Source organism: Cyprinus carpio, chromosome A4 (assembly GCF_018340385.1).
Source record: "Cyprinus carpio isolate SPL01 chromosome A4, ASM1834038v1, whole genome shotgun sequence".
In the NCBI taxonomy this organism is placed as follows: Eukaryota; Metazoa; Chordata; class Actinopteri; order Cypriniformes; family Cyprinidae; genus Cyprinus; species Cyprinus carpio.
In genome coordinates this window covers 14,153,279-14,172,874 of record NC_056575.1, presented here as the reverse complement: position 1 = coordinate 14,172,874, position 19,596 = coordinate 14,153,279, and the positions used below count along the sequence as shown (strand labels likewise).

Below are 19,596 nucleotides of genomic sequence, written 5' to 3'. Positions count from 1 at the left end.
ATTGACACACACAAGGCAAACCACTCTGGACTCAGTAAAGTGAACATATGGGAGACACATGCTTTAATTGTCATTCAGTTTTCATGTTGCTGATTTCCTATGGCTTCTAATCCAGTTTAACGTGAACAAAATAACTTATAGCTGAATCCCAGTAAGTAGTTATGTTTTACACAAATAATTTTATCGCTGAAATGAGCTGTGAAGATTTATTAGCCTGCACTGTGTGTGTGTGTGTGTGTGTGTGTGTGTGTGTGTGTGTGTGTGTGTGTGTGTGTGTGTGTGTGTGTATGTGTGTGTGCGTGTACCCTTACCTATTATCTGGATGATTTCTGCCAGCAGAACTCCATCGGGTATGTCATGAGTCAGGTCCTTAATAAGCCTTGGACAGCCGGACTTGGCCAAATAATGGTTTGCCCAATCAGTGTAGATCTATAGGGAATATAAGGGGGGAAAAATCTGATAAGGAACAGAAGATGGATGAATACAACAGGAAAACAGCCTCTAGACAGACGATGATTAATAAAGAATTGTGTCAAAGAGGACCTAAGCAGGCAAAAGGTCTCTGTGGTTTGATTGACAAAAGATCAGAACCAGAACCACTTAAGAAAACAAAAAAACATGAGAGGAAGAGAAAGAAAAAAACCTAGCCATCAAAGCACACGGCTTGAGTATGAGGTCAATTTAATCAAAACTATCAATAAGGCCTCAGCATTTGTAATAGATTACCTGGATTTTTTTTACAGGATAAAATCCAGCCCTTACATGAATTGTTGACACCACTGATCCATTTAATCAGATGTGGATTATAAGGATAGTACCAATTTACAACAAATTAACTTTTCAAAAGGCTGACTCCTCTCTAAATGATGGTGTTATTGCACACTGAGCTTTTAAACTATTGTCTAAGTCCTGGTGCAGCTAAGTTTTTACAAAACTGTTTCACAGCAGCAAAAGTGTAACAGCAAAAACACTGAAACAGCATACAGGGAACACTAAATTAAGTAAGTCCTTATTTATTGCTTAATATACCAGGTCTGTATGAACAAATGCAACCCCCTGGTGTCCTTGGATAGGTGTTCCTCAGGGGTCTGTTCTAGGGCCCCTTAAAAACTCATGTCACAAATCTTAGAGCTCTGCTCTTTCATTGTGATCTTAGGATCTCATTTCACATGAGGCAAGCGGTTTTCCATTTCCCACTTAAGTGAGAGCACCCCAGTGGCAAGGGACACTCTCAGAGCTCACATCCTCTCACTAATAGAATTGCCTGTATGGGGCTTTTGTCTGTAACATTTCAAATCAGTGTGAGACTACATATTTTTCAGCTCATATTTTACTTTTTATTTGTTTTTTCAAAGTACTTTACCATCCAATTTTGATCCTAACAGAAAACGGTCAACCATCCTAATATCGCTATAGCCTCAATCGTTTTGTTCTATGCTTCTTCTATGCAGTTTCAGCCTTAATTAGGGTGAAGAGACCTCTCCAAACCCTCATAATATGCACCCTGCTTAATGTTAAAGTTATGAATGACACGCAAAAATGTATTTAAAGTGGTAAACTTAATTTTCACCCACAAACCCAGTTAAATTTCAAAGGAATTTTCATTTACATAGCTAGTTTCATTTTAGACCACATTATAATGCCTCATAAAATTAAAAAAGATCAGCCATGCTCTCTCGCCACCTCAAACGCAGTGACCAATTCAACACATTTATGCCTTCGCCAGGCAAAAGGAAGCATTCCACTCAAAGATGCCACAGTTCAGAGGTTTCGTCTGTTGTGGTTTCAGCATATGATGAGGAGTTGTTAACAAGAACGGTGATGAAGAGATGTTTAGTCATCCTCCCACTTAAACACAACACAATACAAAAGAGATCCAATAAAGGCCTCCGCTTACCACTCCAAAATCACAGTCACCTCCGAGAGTTGAGTAAACAAACAGCTACACTACCGCACATCCCAACACCTCCAGTCACAGCAGAGAAAACAGCAAAGAATTTACTCATTTCAGCAGCATCTAGAAAACCAGGTGAATTCTGCTCTGGTTTGGCTATGATATTGATATTTTGGTTCATCCTGTGACCCAGGTTGTAAAAGGGATTTGTATTTCTGTGGCTTAACCTGAGTGAGTTGGTTAGGTAAACTGATGCAGTGGTTGAAAGGTCAGAAAAGGAAGTGGAGTATAAGACAGCGATTCTCTGCAGCACAACCCTGTTCTCCTTTTCCCTGCCTGTCGGAGGGCTGAGAGAACTAGGGGTGCCGCAGTGCCACAGTTGTTCATGTGCTCGATGGGTAGAAAATGTCCATCTGGACCTTTGAAAAGAAGGAAAGAGAAATCACTTTGTCTTCCTCTTATTGCCTCCAGCGCCCGGAGATCAACAAAGAAAGCAAGTGAGACATGGGAAGAGACAGCAAGACAAGAGAATGTAATGACAAAGAGTGAGATAGACATACAGAGAGAGAGAGAGAGAGAGAGAGAGAGAGAGCAAAGAACAACAGGAAAAGCAAGAGACTAGTGCACATTTTACATTTAAAATTGTTAACCTAGCAGCAGCTATCTTGTTCATGCTTTACTGTAGCTGACTACAATCATAGGTAGTCAGGTTTTTCACACAATATATTTGTATCTCTGAGTTAATGTTCATATTTGCATATTAATGGTTAATAACGTCAACTGGACAAATACAGCACACAGTGAGCAAAAAACCTAGAGAAAGCTATGCGTAAGCCAATCATCTGAGCCATTCATGCCATATGACTAATGATCAATCTAGAGCTGTAGGAAAATGACAGTGCTCATGGCACCACAAGAAATGTAAAAATGTCTATTTCATGCTATTTCAAGTCAGACTACACAGCTTCTTTTGAATGGCTATCAATGGAAATGCTTTTGGAAATGCTTTTTGGTGTAGTTAGGGAAGGCCACTACCAGCATGGGCAAGCAGGCAATGATAACCACCACAAACCTGGACTTTTTTTGGTTGTTTACTGTGTCATCCCCTCAGACTAAGAAACAAAAGAGTTTCTGTGAACATAAAAAGTTCATAAATATTTAATGATTGCAATACTTTTTGATAAGTAATGTCCTACACATCTGTGTTTCATTCTACAGTATATACTCTACTTTTGGGAATATAAAAGCTTCATAACTAGGGTTAAAAATGTTGCTAAGGTCTGTCAAAATTATACATGTGAAATGCTGCTTAAAAGCTGCCTTATTTCTGTGCTACCTGTTTTCAAACAGGTTTCCTAAACACTCCTACCATTAGCCAGACCAACAACTACTCCCCAAACGTTATTGGTTGAGCAAATTTTGGAGTGCAGGGCCAGTTGGGATGCCAAACAAAAAAAGTGATGTTTTGAAAGCACCACAGAGACAAAGCTTTTTACTTTTTAGGGAAAATTGGTTGTCTCTGCATATTAAGCTGGGATAAGAGAAGGTATTTAACCTCAGAAAAATTACATGCTTCAGCTTTAACTTGGGGTTTAAAAGATAAGCAAAAATGAAAATTAAAAATAAAAAGCTGACAGGTAGAGGAAGAGGAGATTCTCATTAAAATAAGGCTAAAGGAGCATCTCTGCATACTGGTAATGAGGATAGCAGTGGATACAGATGAAATCTCCCTGAGAGAACCATTACCACAGTCATTTACTTTCTTAGAAACAGATTGGTTTATCTGAAAACCACCATTAAGATTTTTATCAGCCTAGGCAATGAACAGTATACTGAAGAGAAGTTCTGTTACAAGCAAGCTGTCATCTCCAATGCACATATGATAACCAGCAGCATGCTGTAAATGCTTTAATCAATGCTCCCATTAACATTCAGGCACGAAGGAGGGTGAAATGGGACGTTCTGCAGCTGTAAGTAAGCGACTGTAATGGCAGAAGGAAACTGGTTATAAAGCAGTCATTCAATCTGATAGTTTCATGGAGGGAAGTACAAAGAGCCAAGGTTAAACAGATCCCTGTCCCGTTATTTTAGGGAATGAACTTGCTGCTGTTTCCCACTGTGAGACCGGCAGAAGCTCACATGAACAAGAACACATCTCAAAGTCAGTCCCGATGCTCCTTAGTCCCCAAATGTGTGCTGGATCCCATCTAAACAGCATTAATCTAATGCCCTAGAACCCCGTTACTTCACTCACAGCTATTTATCATGCGTCACTGTTTCTTTTCCCGCGACCCATTATTTTCGATTCATCCCAACAGCTCTGACACTGTGGTTTTGTCTCTATTAATGAGCAAGCGCTTGTTTGGCTGATGCATCACTTCACTGTAAAACCCAACTATGCCGCCCTCAGCATTCACACAGCATTAAACAGACACACACACACACACACACACACACACACACACACACACACACACACACACACACACACACACACACACACACACACACACACACACACACACATGCGGCTGTCATTCATGAGCGCTGCCTCCTCCCCTCGCAAGCAGGTTGCCAACGTACACATACATGCATCCACAAACACACACACACACACACACATCCATCAAACAAAAACACAAATCCCCTGGCTTTGTCCCTAACTCTAAGAAGCAGTTAACAGTTGCCATTTCAGCCTGCTAGAGTTAAGCTCAAGTGAAGTGTGTGTACCTCTTACGAGTATCTGAGCCCAGGTTGTCCCCGTCCCAAGCGTCCCGCTGATAAACGCCAGCATTCAGCTCTCTCTACAGTCTGCTCTATGCAGTGCCTATAACTGCGCAGGTACTGGAAGACTGAAATTACAATTGTCAGCCAACAGGGGGAGTCAGCTGCTGAGAAAAGCTGTCATGCATCAGCCAGAAGGGTCTGTGAGTTCATCGCCATGCGGACTGATCCAAAGACTGTATATGGGGTTTATTTGACTGTTTTTAGATGAAGTTTAGATTATGAATCACATGACTGGGTGGAAAAGGGATGGAATTGTGTTGTTAATAAACAATGAGGCACTTCACAAGCATATGGAATACTTAACAGCCCTGAAACACTTGAGGGCTGTTGCGTAATGCTGTAAATTGAGTTATATAGTACTGTACGGGACTGTAAAAACTTCTATATCTTATTAGAGGAATTTATGATAATTGAAAACAATACCAAGGCAAAAGGAAAGAGGTAAATAAAGCAGGAAGTTGTGATGATGTTTGTAGTTGATGTGCAGTTGATATAAGTGTTTTTAAGAACCTTTTTACGTTTTTTTCTAATTCTAATTCTTTCTGGTTCAAACAAAATAAAATAAAAAAAACAAAATTAATCTTTATAAATTTACTTTACTGTCACTTCTGATCATTTTAATACATCCTTAATTAATAAAAGTATTAATTTATGACCCCAAACCTTTGAATGGTGGTGTCAAATTTAATAGGCAAAAAGTGTCAGTTCTGTCATCATTTACTTCCCATCATGTTGTCCCTAACCTGTATGACATTCTTTCCTCTGTGGAACACAAAATATATTCTGAAGAGTTTATTTTTTTTTAATTTTTTTTTTTATACAATAGAAATGCTGTCCAAAACAACATTACACCCCACTGACTTTCACTGTATATATATATAAAATAAAAAACAGGGATTTAAAAAAAAAAATCTTCTTTTGTGTTTTACAGAAAAAGTCATAGTTTAGAACAACATGAGGGGGGAAGATGAAATATTTTAATCATATACAAATAATCAAATAAAGGTAGGCTGTGCTGCAGAGGGAGAGCGTACAGAATGTGTTTGCAGTATTCAGAGACAGAGTGACACCTCGAGGAAAAGGAATCATCTTGTGACACTGTAACTGAGAGACGAACAAGACTTTGCTGAATCAGGGCTGAGGCGGCAGCAAACACAGTCACCGCTGTTTACCCATAACACACCAGCCGTCAGTCTGTGCAACACTGAGTTTGATGCAGTTTCTCCATTAATTTCATGGTAGTTTTCCATTCATACAGAGGCGCGGCATTCTGCCACATGAGTGGGAGCGCAGACGGCTGACATATGGCTGTGATTCTCTCATTTGGCTTGGGGGAGACTAGAAGAGGATGGGGTCTAGGGTTTTATTGCGTGTGTATGGTTGTGTATGTGTACTTCAAACATCACTCCCAGACGAGACCCTCAGCAGAGAAGGGCGAGAGTGTTTGTCGTTTCTGCAAGGACGAGACGCCACTGTGCGCTTTGACAGGAAGTGCAGGCAGTTGGGCTGTCAGTACTAGTTTCCTGTGTGTGCGCTGGCCCTTGGCTGCCCCTCGTCCCATTGAAAGATTTGCCTCTGAAATGCTCTCAGACAAGACAACCACACAAACTTGAACCCAGTGAGACCATGACAAATGTCCCTTCCTCTCACCTGGCATGACATTATCATTGTTGACTTGGCATAAAGTTGGCATTTGTAGGTGCACTTCATCTTGAGACCTCATATTTCCGGTGAATGTGAAATTAATAGGGTGCCAAACCCTATCCACTCTGTTAAACAACACTCTCATTGGCCCATTGATGATATTTCAAAATGTAACTAAATAAACTTGCAAAATGTAGCTCCTAATTGTATATCGGTTAATTACCAGCACGTAGGAAGATAACAGGTTTGCCATTTGCGTGCTCTTGACAGAAGACCCACACAACCGACAGCCAGATTCATTAAATGACCTGAATAAATCAGTGTCAGTAGCTGCCAATGGAGTTAATTATGTTTGCTTGAAGGTTGATTATACATCTTCACAGAATATTCTCCAGAGTGATGAAGACCATAAAAATCAATGGATGATGATGCATGCAAAACAAGGTTAGATAATGGTAAAAGTTTAGATATAATACTTGTTTGTGATCAACAGTGAAAGGTTCTCTGTTTGAGCCATGGTTTAGCGGTGATTCATTGAGCCTGAGTGTTCATATGGGGAATGCAGTTTCAAGTCTGTTGAAATAGATTACTAGCATACTGCCTACTAGCGAAGATAAATATTTCAAACATTATTATGCAACATGGTTGTCTACGTTGACACCTTGAGAGATTTAATGCATGAACCAAACTGGACACATCTGGAAGATATCACCATGCCAAACCTTTCTTCTCAATGCATCTTTAAACAGCACCTGGTTTTCCTCTTTCCAGCACAAACATCATTATCTTGTCCAAGGGAGCCAGTAGCCCTTCATCTCACTTAATGTTCCCAATAATAGCATCTGTCAGCCCCATGGTCACTTCATTAAGTGTCGACAAACACTCACAGCCAAACTCTTCTCCTTTGAGCACCGTACAGAAAAAAAAATAAATAAATCCCCCTTTAAGTGGAAAATAATGCAACACATTGTAAAAGCAAACACATTTGTAACCCTGCCACTTGTTAATGACTGGAACTTCTGCCAAGAAACAAATCGAATACCTTTCCTCATATGCAAATGGGTTATAGTTTGTCTATAAAACTTGAGGTGTGTCTGTTTTCCCACACAAAACCTTTCAAGAACATGTCTAGGCCACATTTCACCAATAAATAAAATAAATTATTTTTTTTCTAAAAAACATATTATTTATATTATTGCACTATAGTAAATATATTAAATTATACAAATTAATACTATGATTTAAAAAATATGTACCACAGTATGCAAATCCAATCTGATTTAACAGAAATACAAAACACTCAGTTTTAAAACTTTTAAAATACTTTTATGAAGCCTGGAAAAGTGGGAAAGTTTTTCGATCTGTAACACAGACACATGCCAACAAAGCACACTTGTTTGATGAGAGTTGAAACAGAGATTTGAAGGCGCTCACGGCAGGGGCGCCAGTGTCTTAAAATTCTCTTCTAGATGTCAATCAACAGAAGTGAAGAGAAAGAAAGCAAGAAGGAGGGACAGAAAGATACAGAGATTAAGAAAGCTAGGAACAGAAATCTGAGGGAAGAAAGTACATAAGCCGTATTCTTGAAGTGACATTCGGGAGTTATGGAAACTGAAGGCATTTTATAAAGGCTCAATGCATTTCCGCAGGACAAACGGTGAAGGACACACTGTTCCTAGTCTCAGATGGGAAAATTTGGCATAAATGACAAAATCTGATTGGATCAAATCTGATTGGTTTTACACAACCTAAAAAGCGACAAAACTGTGGTAAACAAAACTTTAACCATGATTGGTTGCTTTTTATGTCCGTCAAAAAGTCTCTTCTTGCCTAAGTTGGTGGATCTTGACCAGAATAAACTGCAATGAGGACCAGATTTATGTCGCAACTCAAAAGTCTCCACGACAACACTGACTTTGACCTCGGTGGAGTTTGAGTGACAGCACTCCGCCATCCAACCAATTACCACAGAAATCATAATAAACAGGGAGATTTTGTTTACTTTGACCTACGATGTGGTCACACTGACTCCCACTGTTGCAGAAAAAAGGAATCTCCATCGGCCTGCCCCATTTCAAAACATGTCATTACTAAAACAGGCAGTGCTTCCAGAGAAATATTTGTCATCTAATTAGTAAGCACATTTCATTCAGTGTAAAGGAATAATGAGGGCTATTCTAGAAAATTAAAGTATATCCAGTGGGATCTAGTGTGAAATAGAGCTTAACCATTTAAATCTTTAAATAATTCTGTTGTCTCAAGGTGAACTGTAACACTGGGATGCAGCAAACACTGAAGTCTGTAGCCTTTATATAATGCATATAATCGGGTTTATGTTGCCATCAATAATTGGAGCTGCAGTTAATACATTATAATACTTGTGTTTACACATTCAATGAGCACAGTGCATTTTAACACTTGGTAATCTCAAAATGTGATGTTGATTCTGTGCTATAATGACTTATCTTTAAAAGTCAAATAATTAATCACTAAGTATTAATACGTGTCATAGCTGTGATTTGAAATATACAAGTATATAGCTTATTATAAGGTGTGTCATAAGGCATAATAGAGTAAATGGCACATTAGCACTGCATTTATATACACTTCATGGGAAAAGTGTTACTCAAAACTCCTTTAATTAACTGAGGATTTGGGGTGTGAGACAACTTAACTCACTATTTTATCTGAATAAACACACTGTTTATCTGGAAATGTGCACGTGTGGCTTAGCTGGCTCTGGCTTAAGAAATAGCATCTTAGCTCTACTAGCTAGTATGCTTTGTCTCTTAGCGACACAAAGCTATTCCTGTCTCTTTGTATGTCTCTATAATTAGCAGCAGACCTGTAAGAGCCACCTTCACTAAATAAATCACCCAGTTTAGAAAAGTAAATACCAAACATGTAATTAGCTTCCATCAACTCTTTACCGAGCACCAGCTAGACTGCAACAAGTGACTGATGTGTGGGAGGACTGGGGTAGAGACTGCCTAACTAGACAGGATTTTAAGGCATCATAGGAACACTAGAATAAATAAATATGCTACCAATAAAAGGTCTTCAGGTCAAAATAAAATAAAATAAATAAAATAAAATAATTAATTTATTCAGCAAGGATAAATTAAATTGATCAAAAGTAAAAGTAAGGACATTTGCATTACAAAATTTATTAAGCTGTACAATATATATATATATATATATATATATATATATTTTTTTTTTTTTTTTTTTTTCTGCAAATGTTCAAATAAATGTTGTGACAGTTGTATAAAAATTTTCTATTCATATATAAATATTAAGCTGTTTTCAACATTGATAATAATAAAAATATTAAGCTGTTTTCAACATTGATAATAATAATAAATGTTTCTTGAGCAGCAAATCTTCACAATTATGTGAAGATTATGTGACACTTAAGACTGGGAAAAATCTGATGAAAATGTAACTTTGCTGTCACAGGAATAAATTATATTTTAAAATGTATTGCTATAGAAAACAGTTATTTGTAATTGTAATAACATTTCATAAAATTTCTTTTTCCCCCTTTATTTTAATTAAATGTACAGTATGCAGCCTAGGTGAGTATAAAAGACTCGTCCAAAACGAATAGCATAATAATTGTCCAAAGTAATTAAATTAATTACATTTTATGCTTATTAGAGCAACATTATATTAGTTTAGCAACATGCTTATGTCAAACTGTACTGGAACCAATTATGAGTCAAGTCTTCTTGAACTTCAGATGAGTTTGTGTGGCCTGTGTAGAGCATTCCAAATCAGTCACTTATAAGGTCCTATTACTGTTGCAAACTTTGAAAGCTGCTGTCTATGTAGGTGACTCACTAGGGTTTAAAAGAGAGCTACAGATTTGCATTTCATTATCATTATCTGACCTCAAAAAGATGTCAATAAGATAATGGGCGGTAGTTTTTCTCTGTATTTCCCAATCAAGAAAAACACTGCACAAGCTGTCCTGTTAATACATGATGACTGGCCGGTACGGTGGAGGTGGGGGTCCTGGCGAGTCACACTTTGTTCCTGCATCAGTAGTCTGACTTAACATCCCATAAGAGGATATAAGTGAGCATGTATTGCATTTGGAAGAGCACCGATTGCAGCATTGCATTGCAGCGAGTCTGCTTCCTCTGGTTAATTAGTCACGCTTCCTGACAGTGTTCAGTTAAGTCTGGCCTCACGCTCACCCGTGACTTAAAGGTGAGTCAAAGCCTGGAGAGAACCAGTGACACACACCAAAATAACAGTACACTCAATGATAGCATGAACCTGTGACCTTCAGTATGGTAAATATATCAATGCACACTCTCTGCTTTTCATTTATTTTATATTTTTCCCCTTCTACACACACACAACACTGGCACTTGCGGTTAAGCCGAATGCAGAAACATGGAAAGATTACTGATTAGATTTAATGCCAAAGTACTTTCATAATTGAAGCCTTCAAAAGTCAAATTATGCTGCCAGGTATCTGAACTGCCCTGATATCATAAACCAGTAACGTTTGGATGTGAGGAATTATGGGTGATGTAGTTACCATGAGTATTTCTGTACCCAAAACCCCCTGATTTTCAAATAACCATGATGCAAAAGGGATGCCACATGATAAGTGTCAAACCCAGAGCTCATCTTTGGTTTTGACGTGGCACTAAACTAATATTTAATACAGATGGGGCTCTTTTTTCATCTGAAAGGAATTTGCTGCAGTCTGCCATTCCTGTCACATTGAAGTAACTTTAATTGGTTTTATAATCAGTAATTATGTGGGCTGGTCAGTTGAACACTTGACGTAAAAACGTCCTCATGTTCCATGGATACAGAGAGTAGGATTATGGTTACTTTGAATTCAGGAGACACATTCTCTCTCTATGTAAATCAATCTGTGCAACCTTCACAAATGTGATTTAACTCGCCGGCTTTCTCTAATGGCTTTTTGATTTGCATCTTCACCCGGACTGCTTGGAGCCTGACTGTCTGCTGTCACCCCACTACCAGAAGCTCCCACTAGAGGGCACCAATTTCACTCAATATTGTGGTGTATCTGACAGAGGGGGGAAAGCTTGGAATTTCACCCACACCAGAATCCAACAAGCAGGAAACCAAAATAACCTGAGTCATTTTCATCCACTTATTAGTCATTTGAGAGTGAAACCGAACGCAAAGAATAATGGCTACAATTTGATACAAAAGCCTTGTCATAAACCAGTGCTGTATATCTCTGCGCTTCGAACCTTATGAACCTATCAAAGGCTGACCACCTATCAGATCCGTGGGGTCTGTCATCATTCTTACTGACAGCGAGAACAGGGTTGCTGAGTTTGGGTTTGCCGTGACCTCCAAGATCCACATACACGCACACACACTTTATAATACAGCAGTTCAGTTTGTGGTTAAAAGTCTGTGGTTGAAGACACAATGAAATCAATATTAGTTTTTTTGGCTTTAAGTCTATGTGCATTAGTTTTAAGGCCATCCAGATGCCAGTGTTGTATTGCTGACAAAATTCATTTCTAACACATTTAAAATTCACTGTTTTTCTCTTTCAGGACAAGCTTGAAGATACTGATTGAATTTTCTCACTTTACACATATTTATGTCCAATCAAATGGTGTTTAGAATGAGAATATCAATATGCCCCTGTCCTAAATTTCATGTTTCAACAGGAAAAATACTATATATATATATATGTATATACAGATAATGAAAAAAAAAAAAAACATTTTACATAAAACTTGGTGCTGCCCTGATAAGGTCTATTAAAGCCATTTTAAAGCCACATTTTGAACCAATTGTGTTTAGAATGCAAGTTGCTAAAAAGTTGTTGCATAAGGACTACAACTACCATCAAGTTGTCAGTTTATGTGCTTGATGAATCAGACAGATGGTGTAGTCCTTATGTAGAAATTTCATTTTTAATGCAAAAATCAATCTACATGCACTATTCTAAAAACCTATTAGAAATTCCTGAGGGAACCAATGGTGAATTAGTCTTCAAGGTTGGCCTAAAAACTGACGTCATGACCGAACACCTCTTTAAATAGCAGTCATCCAATCCTCTCCGGGAGAAGAGGACAACATTACTCATCATATAAAGGATAAAGCCAGACATCGTGTGTGTGTGTGTTGATGGATAGCACGAGTCTGCACTAAGACACTTAACAAGTTAGAGGCTGGTAGACATTAAGTTTTAGTGGACCATGTCACGTTAAATTACTTTTATGTAATCCATAATGATGGCATTTACAGTAAAAGCTTCTTTTCTGGATGTTTGAAACATCTGCCAGCGAATGAGTGTGTGTGTTACTCATGTCTGACATTCTGTGATTCATCACTGGTAACTGACAGCTACTTATTTTTTTGTGTATTTGCTTCATTTTAGCTTTTTCCTCTGCCTTTAATCAGTGCTGACTCATTCAGGTTCAACTGCATTTCCCGCTATCTGAGTCATGTGACTATCAGAGGTCAGAGGTAAAGAACCCTGCAGTCGTTCAGGATTTCCCTGGGATGCTGTCTAAAAACGCCTCTCTGCCGCCTTGAACTGCTTTACCAGCTTTCCTGCATGAAATTTCCTCCTCCACTCGACTGAGAGCTTTTGCTCTAGTTGGCACACAGCTCAGCCTTCCACTCCTTCACTCAGCACAGCTATAATAACAATATCAGCTCAGGAAAGGAGAGGGGCAACACACAGGCACACGAGTGCACACCTGTCAGGGGAACGGGAAGAGGGAAACCCAGTTTTATGATCACTTTAAGGATGTTTATAAAGGCCAGACTAGCTGCTAGAAGGAAAAAGATGATTCTGAGTCATATGAAAGGAATGTTCAAAATACGTTCTATCGACAGCTTCTGAATCATGCTATTGATACCACTAAAAAAAAAGAAAAAAAGCATAAATAAATAAACATGAAATTATTATTATTATTATATTTAACCATATATTGCTATTACAATTCGTACCCATTTTAATAATAATAATAATAATAATAATGTCCACTTGACTTTTTGTTTGTTTTTAAGAACTGAGACAAGTTGAACAATTTTATATATATATATATATATATATATATATATATATATATTATTATATAGCTTATCTGTGACCTTCCTCATCACCAGATTCAGTCAGTAGAGTTTAAGTTTTGCTCACTTAGTTACGCCAGCTTAGCTTATCTGTGACCTTCCTCATCACCCTTTCTTCCTTTCTCTTTATTGTTAAACTCTGTCTTAAAGAGCAGGTCAGATGGTATTTTAAAGTGTCCCAATATTGTATTGGAGTCCCCTACATCAGGTTTAAAATGCATCTAAGGTCAGAAAAACATTGTAATTTTCTCAGAATATACATTTAATATTAGAGTCATTTGCCAATGATTAGGAAATTATTCGTTTCAAGCAAGTTCGGAGCAAGCCCCTCCCTTCCTCAAGCCTACTCTGCTCTGATTGGTCAGCTGGCCAAACCTGTTGTGATTGCCACAGAGATGAGTCCTTGAGCCAGTTAGCCAGTGCTACCACTGACAAAGCACCTTTACATAAAACAATAATATAGTCAATCCGTTCTTATAATGACATAAAATACAAAAACACTTATGCAAGCGAATCGTGCCCACAGCTAAGGTTTAGCTGCTAAACTGTGAACACTAGGTGGATACGTTAGCCGAGTGCTAACGTGACTAACTGATTAAACAATACAGACAAAATATGTCTACTGTAATGTTTGAAGAACGACAGACAAAAGACGCTTGGTCTTAACTTTTAATCAGAACGCAGAACAGTTGTATCACAGGAGCACCAGCCGAAATCACTCATCTCTCCCGCATTAACCCTGTAACTGACAGTGCAGCACAATAAACAGCAGTTTCACAATTATTATAAAGTCTGTGTGCTACACTACATTCTTTATTATTAAACAAAGTAATTAGAACAACGTCAGTCTACAATAATCGACATATTCTTAGGTTCACTGTGAATTTTTAGAACTACTTCAGTAAGACAGTAATATCGTGCTTTACCTGGAACACCTAAAGCTGCACTAGGTATACATCACATGAGCACTCAATTGAAAATGTACACCTAACGTATCGTATCAATTAGAAGCCAACGAAGATAAAAAGCCCAGAGGAGAGAAGCAGTTCTTGATAAAATGACAAGCACCACAACAAAAGGCTCGAATTGTATTCTGTGGTATACTTGAACACCGCGTCTTCTCAACATGATGTAAACGCACTAATAGCAAAAGTGTTTGTGGGCAGCTCTTTTGAGAGACAATATCTTTGGGCAGGCGGGGATTATGCAAATGTGTACCCAGTGACGTACAGGCAAACAGGCAAAAGAGTCGAAAATATAACGACTCGTTTACGGCGATTCAGAACCGACTCTCTCTTTTGAGAGACAATATCTTTATTTATCATGCACTTTTTTGATTAACAACTTTGCAGATTGTTTTCATTTAAGGATAGCTACGTTATAAACTGCAAAAGAGAGATTTTTCAAAAACCCATCTGACCTGCTCTTTAAAAATATAATTTTCCTCAAAACACTAAAACACACAGTAACAACATCAGAGCTCATGATGTGGCTCACAGAAGCAAAGCATTTTGGACAGTGCTATCTAAGGAGGGGGGGTGAAACCTGAGGGGTAAACCCAAAAAATCCCTCTCCTTTTCCATCTTTCTGCAGTTTGCAGGTGGCGAAACTGAGATGGCAACCCTTATCTGGCTAGAAAATCGAGTGTCAAAAATCACATCAGTCCTTTCAAAATAACTCTTTAGGAGAGTGTCAACACCTCTTGTTGCTTTTTTCTCGCTCCCTCCTTCCTAAATTTCTATTAACTTTCCAAATTATGATATTTCTTCCAGAGTGAACTGCAGTAGTCAAGCCCTGGGAGACCAACAGACCCAAAAAAATAACAAACACTAACCCTCAAACATCCAAAATTTAGAATTGAGGACACCCTATCCACTCTCAATCTCAGGCCTTCTATTTGCTGTCTGTCTTGACCCACAGTCAACTCTGCAGTCGTAGAGAAAGAAAAAAATGAGATCTAAAATTACAACAGTAATGGCTTGTCAGTTCAGCTGGTTGAGTGTTGAGAACTTCTCAGCGGCCCTTTGTAGCCTTTGCACTGACCCAGAACTCTCCTCCTGAGTTCAGTGCGTAAACTCTAAGAATCGTGGGCCACCACAGCTAAATGAAAAGTGAATAAAATGAATAATATTCCAGCTTTCCTGACCACGTGACTGAAACTAAATAAACACATTTTTCTAATAAGTCTTGTTGAGTACATAGAATATACAAGCATTTTGATTAACTATATGTCATTTTTTAGTTATGGGCTTGATTTATGATCTTTAACTTGATATATGCGTGAATGCTGAATACATTAAAGAGGGATGAAAAAAGACTGGATTTGAAAACTTCATGGCATTTGGGTCCAAATATCTCTCAGGACTTTAATTTGTCACTGCCAGTTCTACAGGAATGTGCATGAGCGTGTTGGAATATTTAATGAATGAATGAATGAACCGACAAGTGAACAAACTGATGGATGAATGAATGAACGAACAGAGTTGAATTAAGAAAAATGGACAAATGGACAAATTAACAAATAATGAATGAAGAAACAAGCACAATGAACACACTGAATGAATGTATGAATCAATGAATGAAAAATAATAATAATGAAAGAATGAATGAATTAATACAAATTTCAGTAGCATGCACATCTGGATTTTCACTATACGTAACTATAAAAAGAGAAACACATCTGTCCTTCATGAAGAGCACAGCATGTCTTGATGCTTTAGTAAACGTGAACCTGACCCGTATTTGAATAAGCACGTGGGACAATGAAAACAGAAAAATAAAAAAATCACCTCAACTGTCCTTAACCTCACTGCACCGACATTCTGCATCACCATGGAAACAAAAGAGCTTTAAAAAAATACACGTGAACACAACAAAACTATGCTCAGTATTATTACTTTACTGCATTCTGCTCTGGGTGTGTGTTTACGGTGTGTGTGTGTGTTCACTGCTGTGTGTGTGCACTTTGGATGGGTTAAATGCAGAGCACGAATTCTGAGTATGGGTCACCATACTTGGCTGTATGTCACGTCACTACACTATGTCACTAAATATCATATTCATAAAGACAGTTTCTCAAACCATTACTGAGAACTTTACAAACAAGAAAACAACTGTCACTTATTATCACACTGACTTCTGTTTGACTTGAATCTTTGTAGGCAAAATACAGCCATTTTAATAGGAATCCAAATGATTGGGAATTTTTCAGAAGGTAAAAATATTTCCCCACAAAAATAAGGTTCATTTGGTAATGCGAAATGCCACACAGATCAACAGAATGAAATTGACATACATCACTATATTATCAACAATATATGGACCTTTTTCCTTGCAAATATCTGCTGAAATTCCACACATAAAATGAGTATTGGATGCTGATCATTCACTACAGCATAACTGTTTTATAAAAGCAATAAGGCACTTGAGGCTGGGTTATATTATCAATGTAGTCATGGCTAATGGTTTGTAGACCACTAAAACCATCCTTTAGTGGTGACTATTCTCAATATACTATTAAAATAAGCATTCTTATGCCATTTTTTCTTTAAATGAAAATTTCAGGTTCAGTTTAATTTAAGATCAGTTCAATTGAAGGCATTGGTGGCATAATGTTGATTGCCAAAAAAAAAAAAAGATTAAAAAATGTGAGGCACTTACTGTACAATGTAAGTTAATGCACTGTAAAGATACTAGGCATACTATTGAAACATTGAGCATTTTGAAGTTTATAAACTAAATTTCTCACTGTAATTATTTATTAAAAAATATTTTTGGCATATACTGAACTCAAAACACTATATTGCCTCATTATAATGGTTTGTATACAATAAAAATATACTGTAAATTTCTTTATTTTCTATAGAAGTCTGGTGTTCTATTTAGGGCACTAGGCCAGCATTTGTACTCTCCCATCTAACAGAAAAAAAAACTGGGAAAGAGGAGGGAAGGGGTTTGTCTGGTAAACTGATGAGAGAATCAGGTGCTGAGTTGCCTGGTGACATAATATGATATAAAAGCCGTCTCATCCCAGACTGTATTCTCCCTTTCTCTCTCTCTCACTCCGATATGACTGGAAACGTGAGCCACTGCGACAATCGATTTTCCAGCCAGCCCTTCCTGGATTTTTTTTTCTCCCTTTCTTTGTAAAGAAAATGAAGCTAAGCGTGTTTTTGATTTAGCATCTCAATATGTGGCAGCAGGGCACAAGCTACAGAGGGAGAGATCGCCTTTCCATTCCTATTAAGTTCTCACATAGCGGCAGGCACAGACGCAGCAGGCGAGTGGCCCGTGTGATTTTGTATGATTACTTTATTACCAATTTGCTCCAGATGCACCAGTAAATATCCTAGTGATATAGTGACACAGGCTAATGGCCTGTAAATGTCTGTTTGATGTGAATGAAGCCGGAATGATGGAGCGATGTTGCGGAGTATCCGTTGTGGCAAGTCTGACTGCACGTCTATCCAATCCAAATAGCCGTTGAAAGTGACGGTCACTCGTAATTTGAAATGTGGGGCATCACCGGAGTCATCAAGCAAAGGCTCTTGAGAAATACATTCATCAGTTCTGACAGAAGTCTACAGAGAACGAGTGTGTGTGTGTGTGTGTGAGAGAGACAGAGAAAGAAAGAGTGAAAAAGGAGAGGCAGTTTAGATGTGTAGTTTAGATGTGTCTGTCTGGATGCACTGGACAACTGCCATTAAATCCCACATGAAAATACAGGAGAAGACATTTGAAACATTTAAAAGATGCTGTTGCAAAATGCAACATTTTAAATATTGCCATTTCTTGGGGTTATTGAATAAAAAACAAACAAAAAAAAACAAATCAAACATTAAATGATGCATTAAAATTTCAGAAACTGAAAATATTCGTCAACAACAGCAAAAATATTAGTGTTTTATTAGCGCCTCTCTGATGACACGTTTTAACTGTGTTACTGCCTATTTCGTGCAAATAACACAGATAAGAAGTGTGGACACACTTCAGGGCCTCACCGTGACCAAAATTATGCTAGAGTAGCATTATGTAAAAAAAATTAAATATGTAACATTTAACTTGCTTTAAGAAAAAAACTGGTGTTTCTGTAAAAAATAATCTGGAGCATCACTACTAATGAACTTTCCTGCATAATCAGACTTTCACTTTTTGCTTGGCAGATGATAAAAGTCCCACCAAAGGAGAGAAATCTAGATACAACAATAACAAACAACTCAGAAAATCCTAGCAACCACATAACATAAAACACAAAAAACAACAAAAAAAAACCAACAGAAAAAAAAAAAAATAAGACTATCAGTTTAAAACAAACAAAATGACTTTTGTTTGTCCTTCTCTTTTTCTTTTTTAGTTTCTTTATTTTCTCAGGCTTTTCTAAATTTTTGCCTCCCCCTAACTGTTTTTTTTTTTTTTTTTTTTGTCTCTGGATCATGTATCAATTTCAGGCAGCTCTGTTGGAGGTTTTTATTGGTCGCCTTAAACTCATTCATCAGACTCTAATCCTGGTCTCTTTGAGCGCAAAACGACAAATAAAACAAACTTTTTGAGAGCGTGATGATTTTCTGAGAGAGAGAAACCACTAATCGTCACAAAACCAAAAACGTTCATCTCTGGTGATGTGGCTGGCAAACTGGCACAAACTAGAAAAAAAAAAAAAAACTCCAAACAACATGCATTGACAGTGAAAATCTGCTCTCTGGCCCAACTCATGAGTCATACTGACCGATAAAAATGCAGTCCTGGGGAATGCTTTGTAAATGATACAGCCTGCTCAGAAAAGGTCTTTAAATCTGCTGCCTGTAACTCAAACCCAACTGCTGGTTTCTGTGGTTCATGTCGGTAATTCTTCCCAATGGGCAGAAAAGTGATATTTTGCTGCCGTAGGGGGAATGCCCTTGTCACCACAAACCCATCTTACCCCTGAAATGCTCACATACACACTCACTCACACACAGCCTAGTGCTAAGAAAACGGTCTCTTTCATCTCTTTCAGATCACACATGGGCTAAGCGTTCAGTCATTCCCATCTACTTACTGGCGCACCTGATGAAAGTGCTATAGCTCCATACAGACCCAGAGTTCTCCCACAGGAACTTGATCCCTCACACTTCTCGGCTCCCAGAAGCTCCAGCACCTGCTGCTTTGTTTCACATGTGCCCTGAATGCAGAAGTGG

General features: G+C 38.0%; 1 protein-coding gene across 10 annotated transcripts in view; it reads right to left on the bottom strand.

Moving 5' to 3' along the window:
• Window positions 1–19,596, bottom strand: part of LOC109076864 (neuron navigator 3) — a 282,801-nt gene that overhangs the window by 93,626 nt on the left and 169,579 nt on the right. For 9 of the 10 annotated variants that reach the window (XM_042742261.1, XM_042742270.1, XM_042742254.1 and 6 more), the window contains one exon: window positions 312–429. In XM_042742261.1, the coding sequence (XP_042598195.1) occupies window positions 312–429 (118 nt within the window). Of the gene's footprint in view, window positions 1–311; window positions 430–4,624; window positions 4,771–19,596 lie in introns of those variants that run through there. The other variant, XM_042742277.1, reaches the window with a different exon arrangement.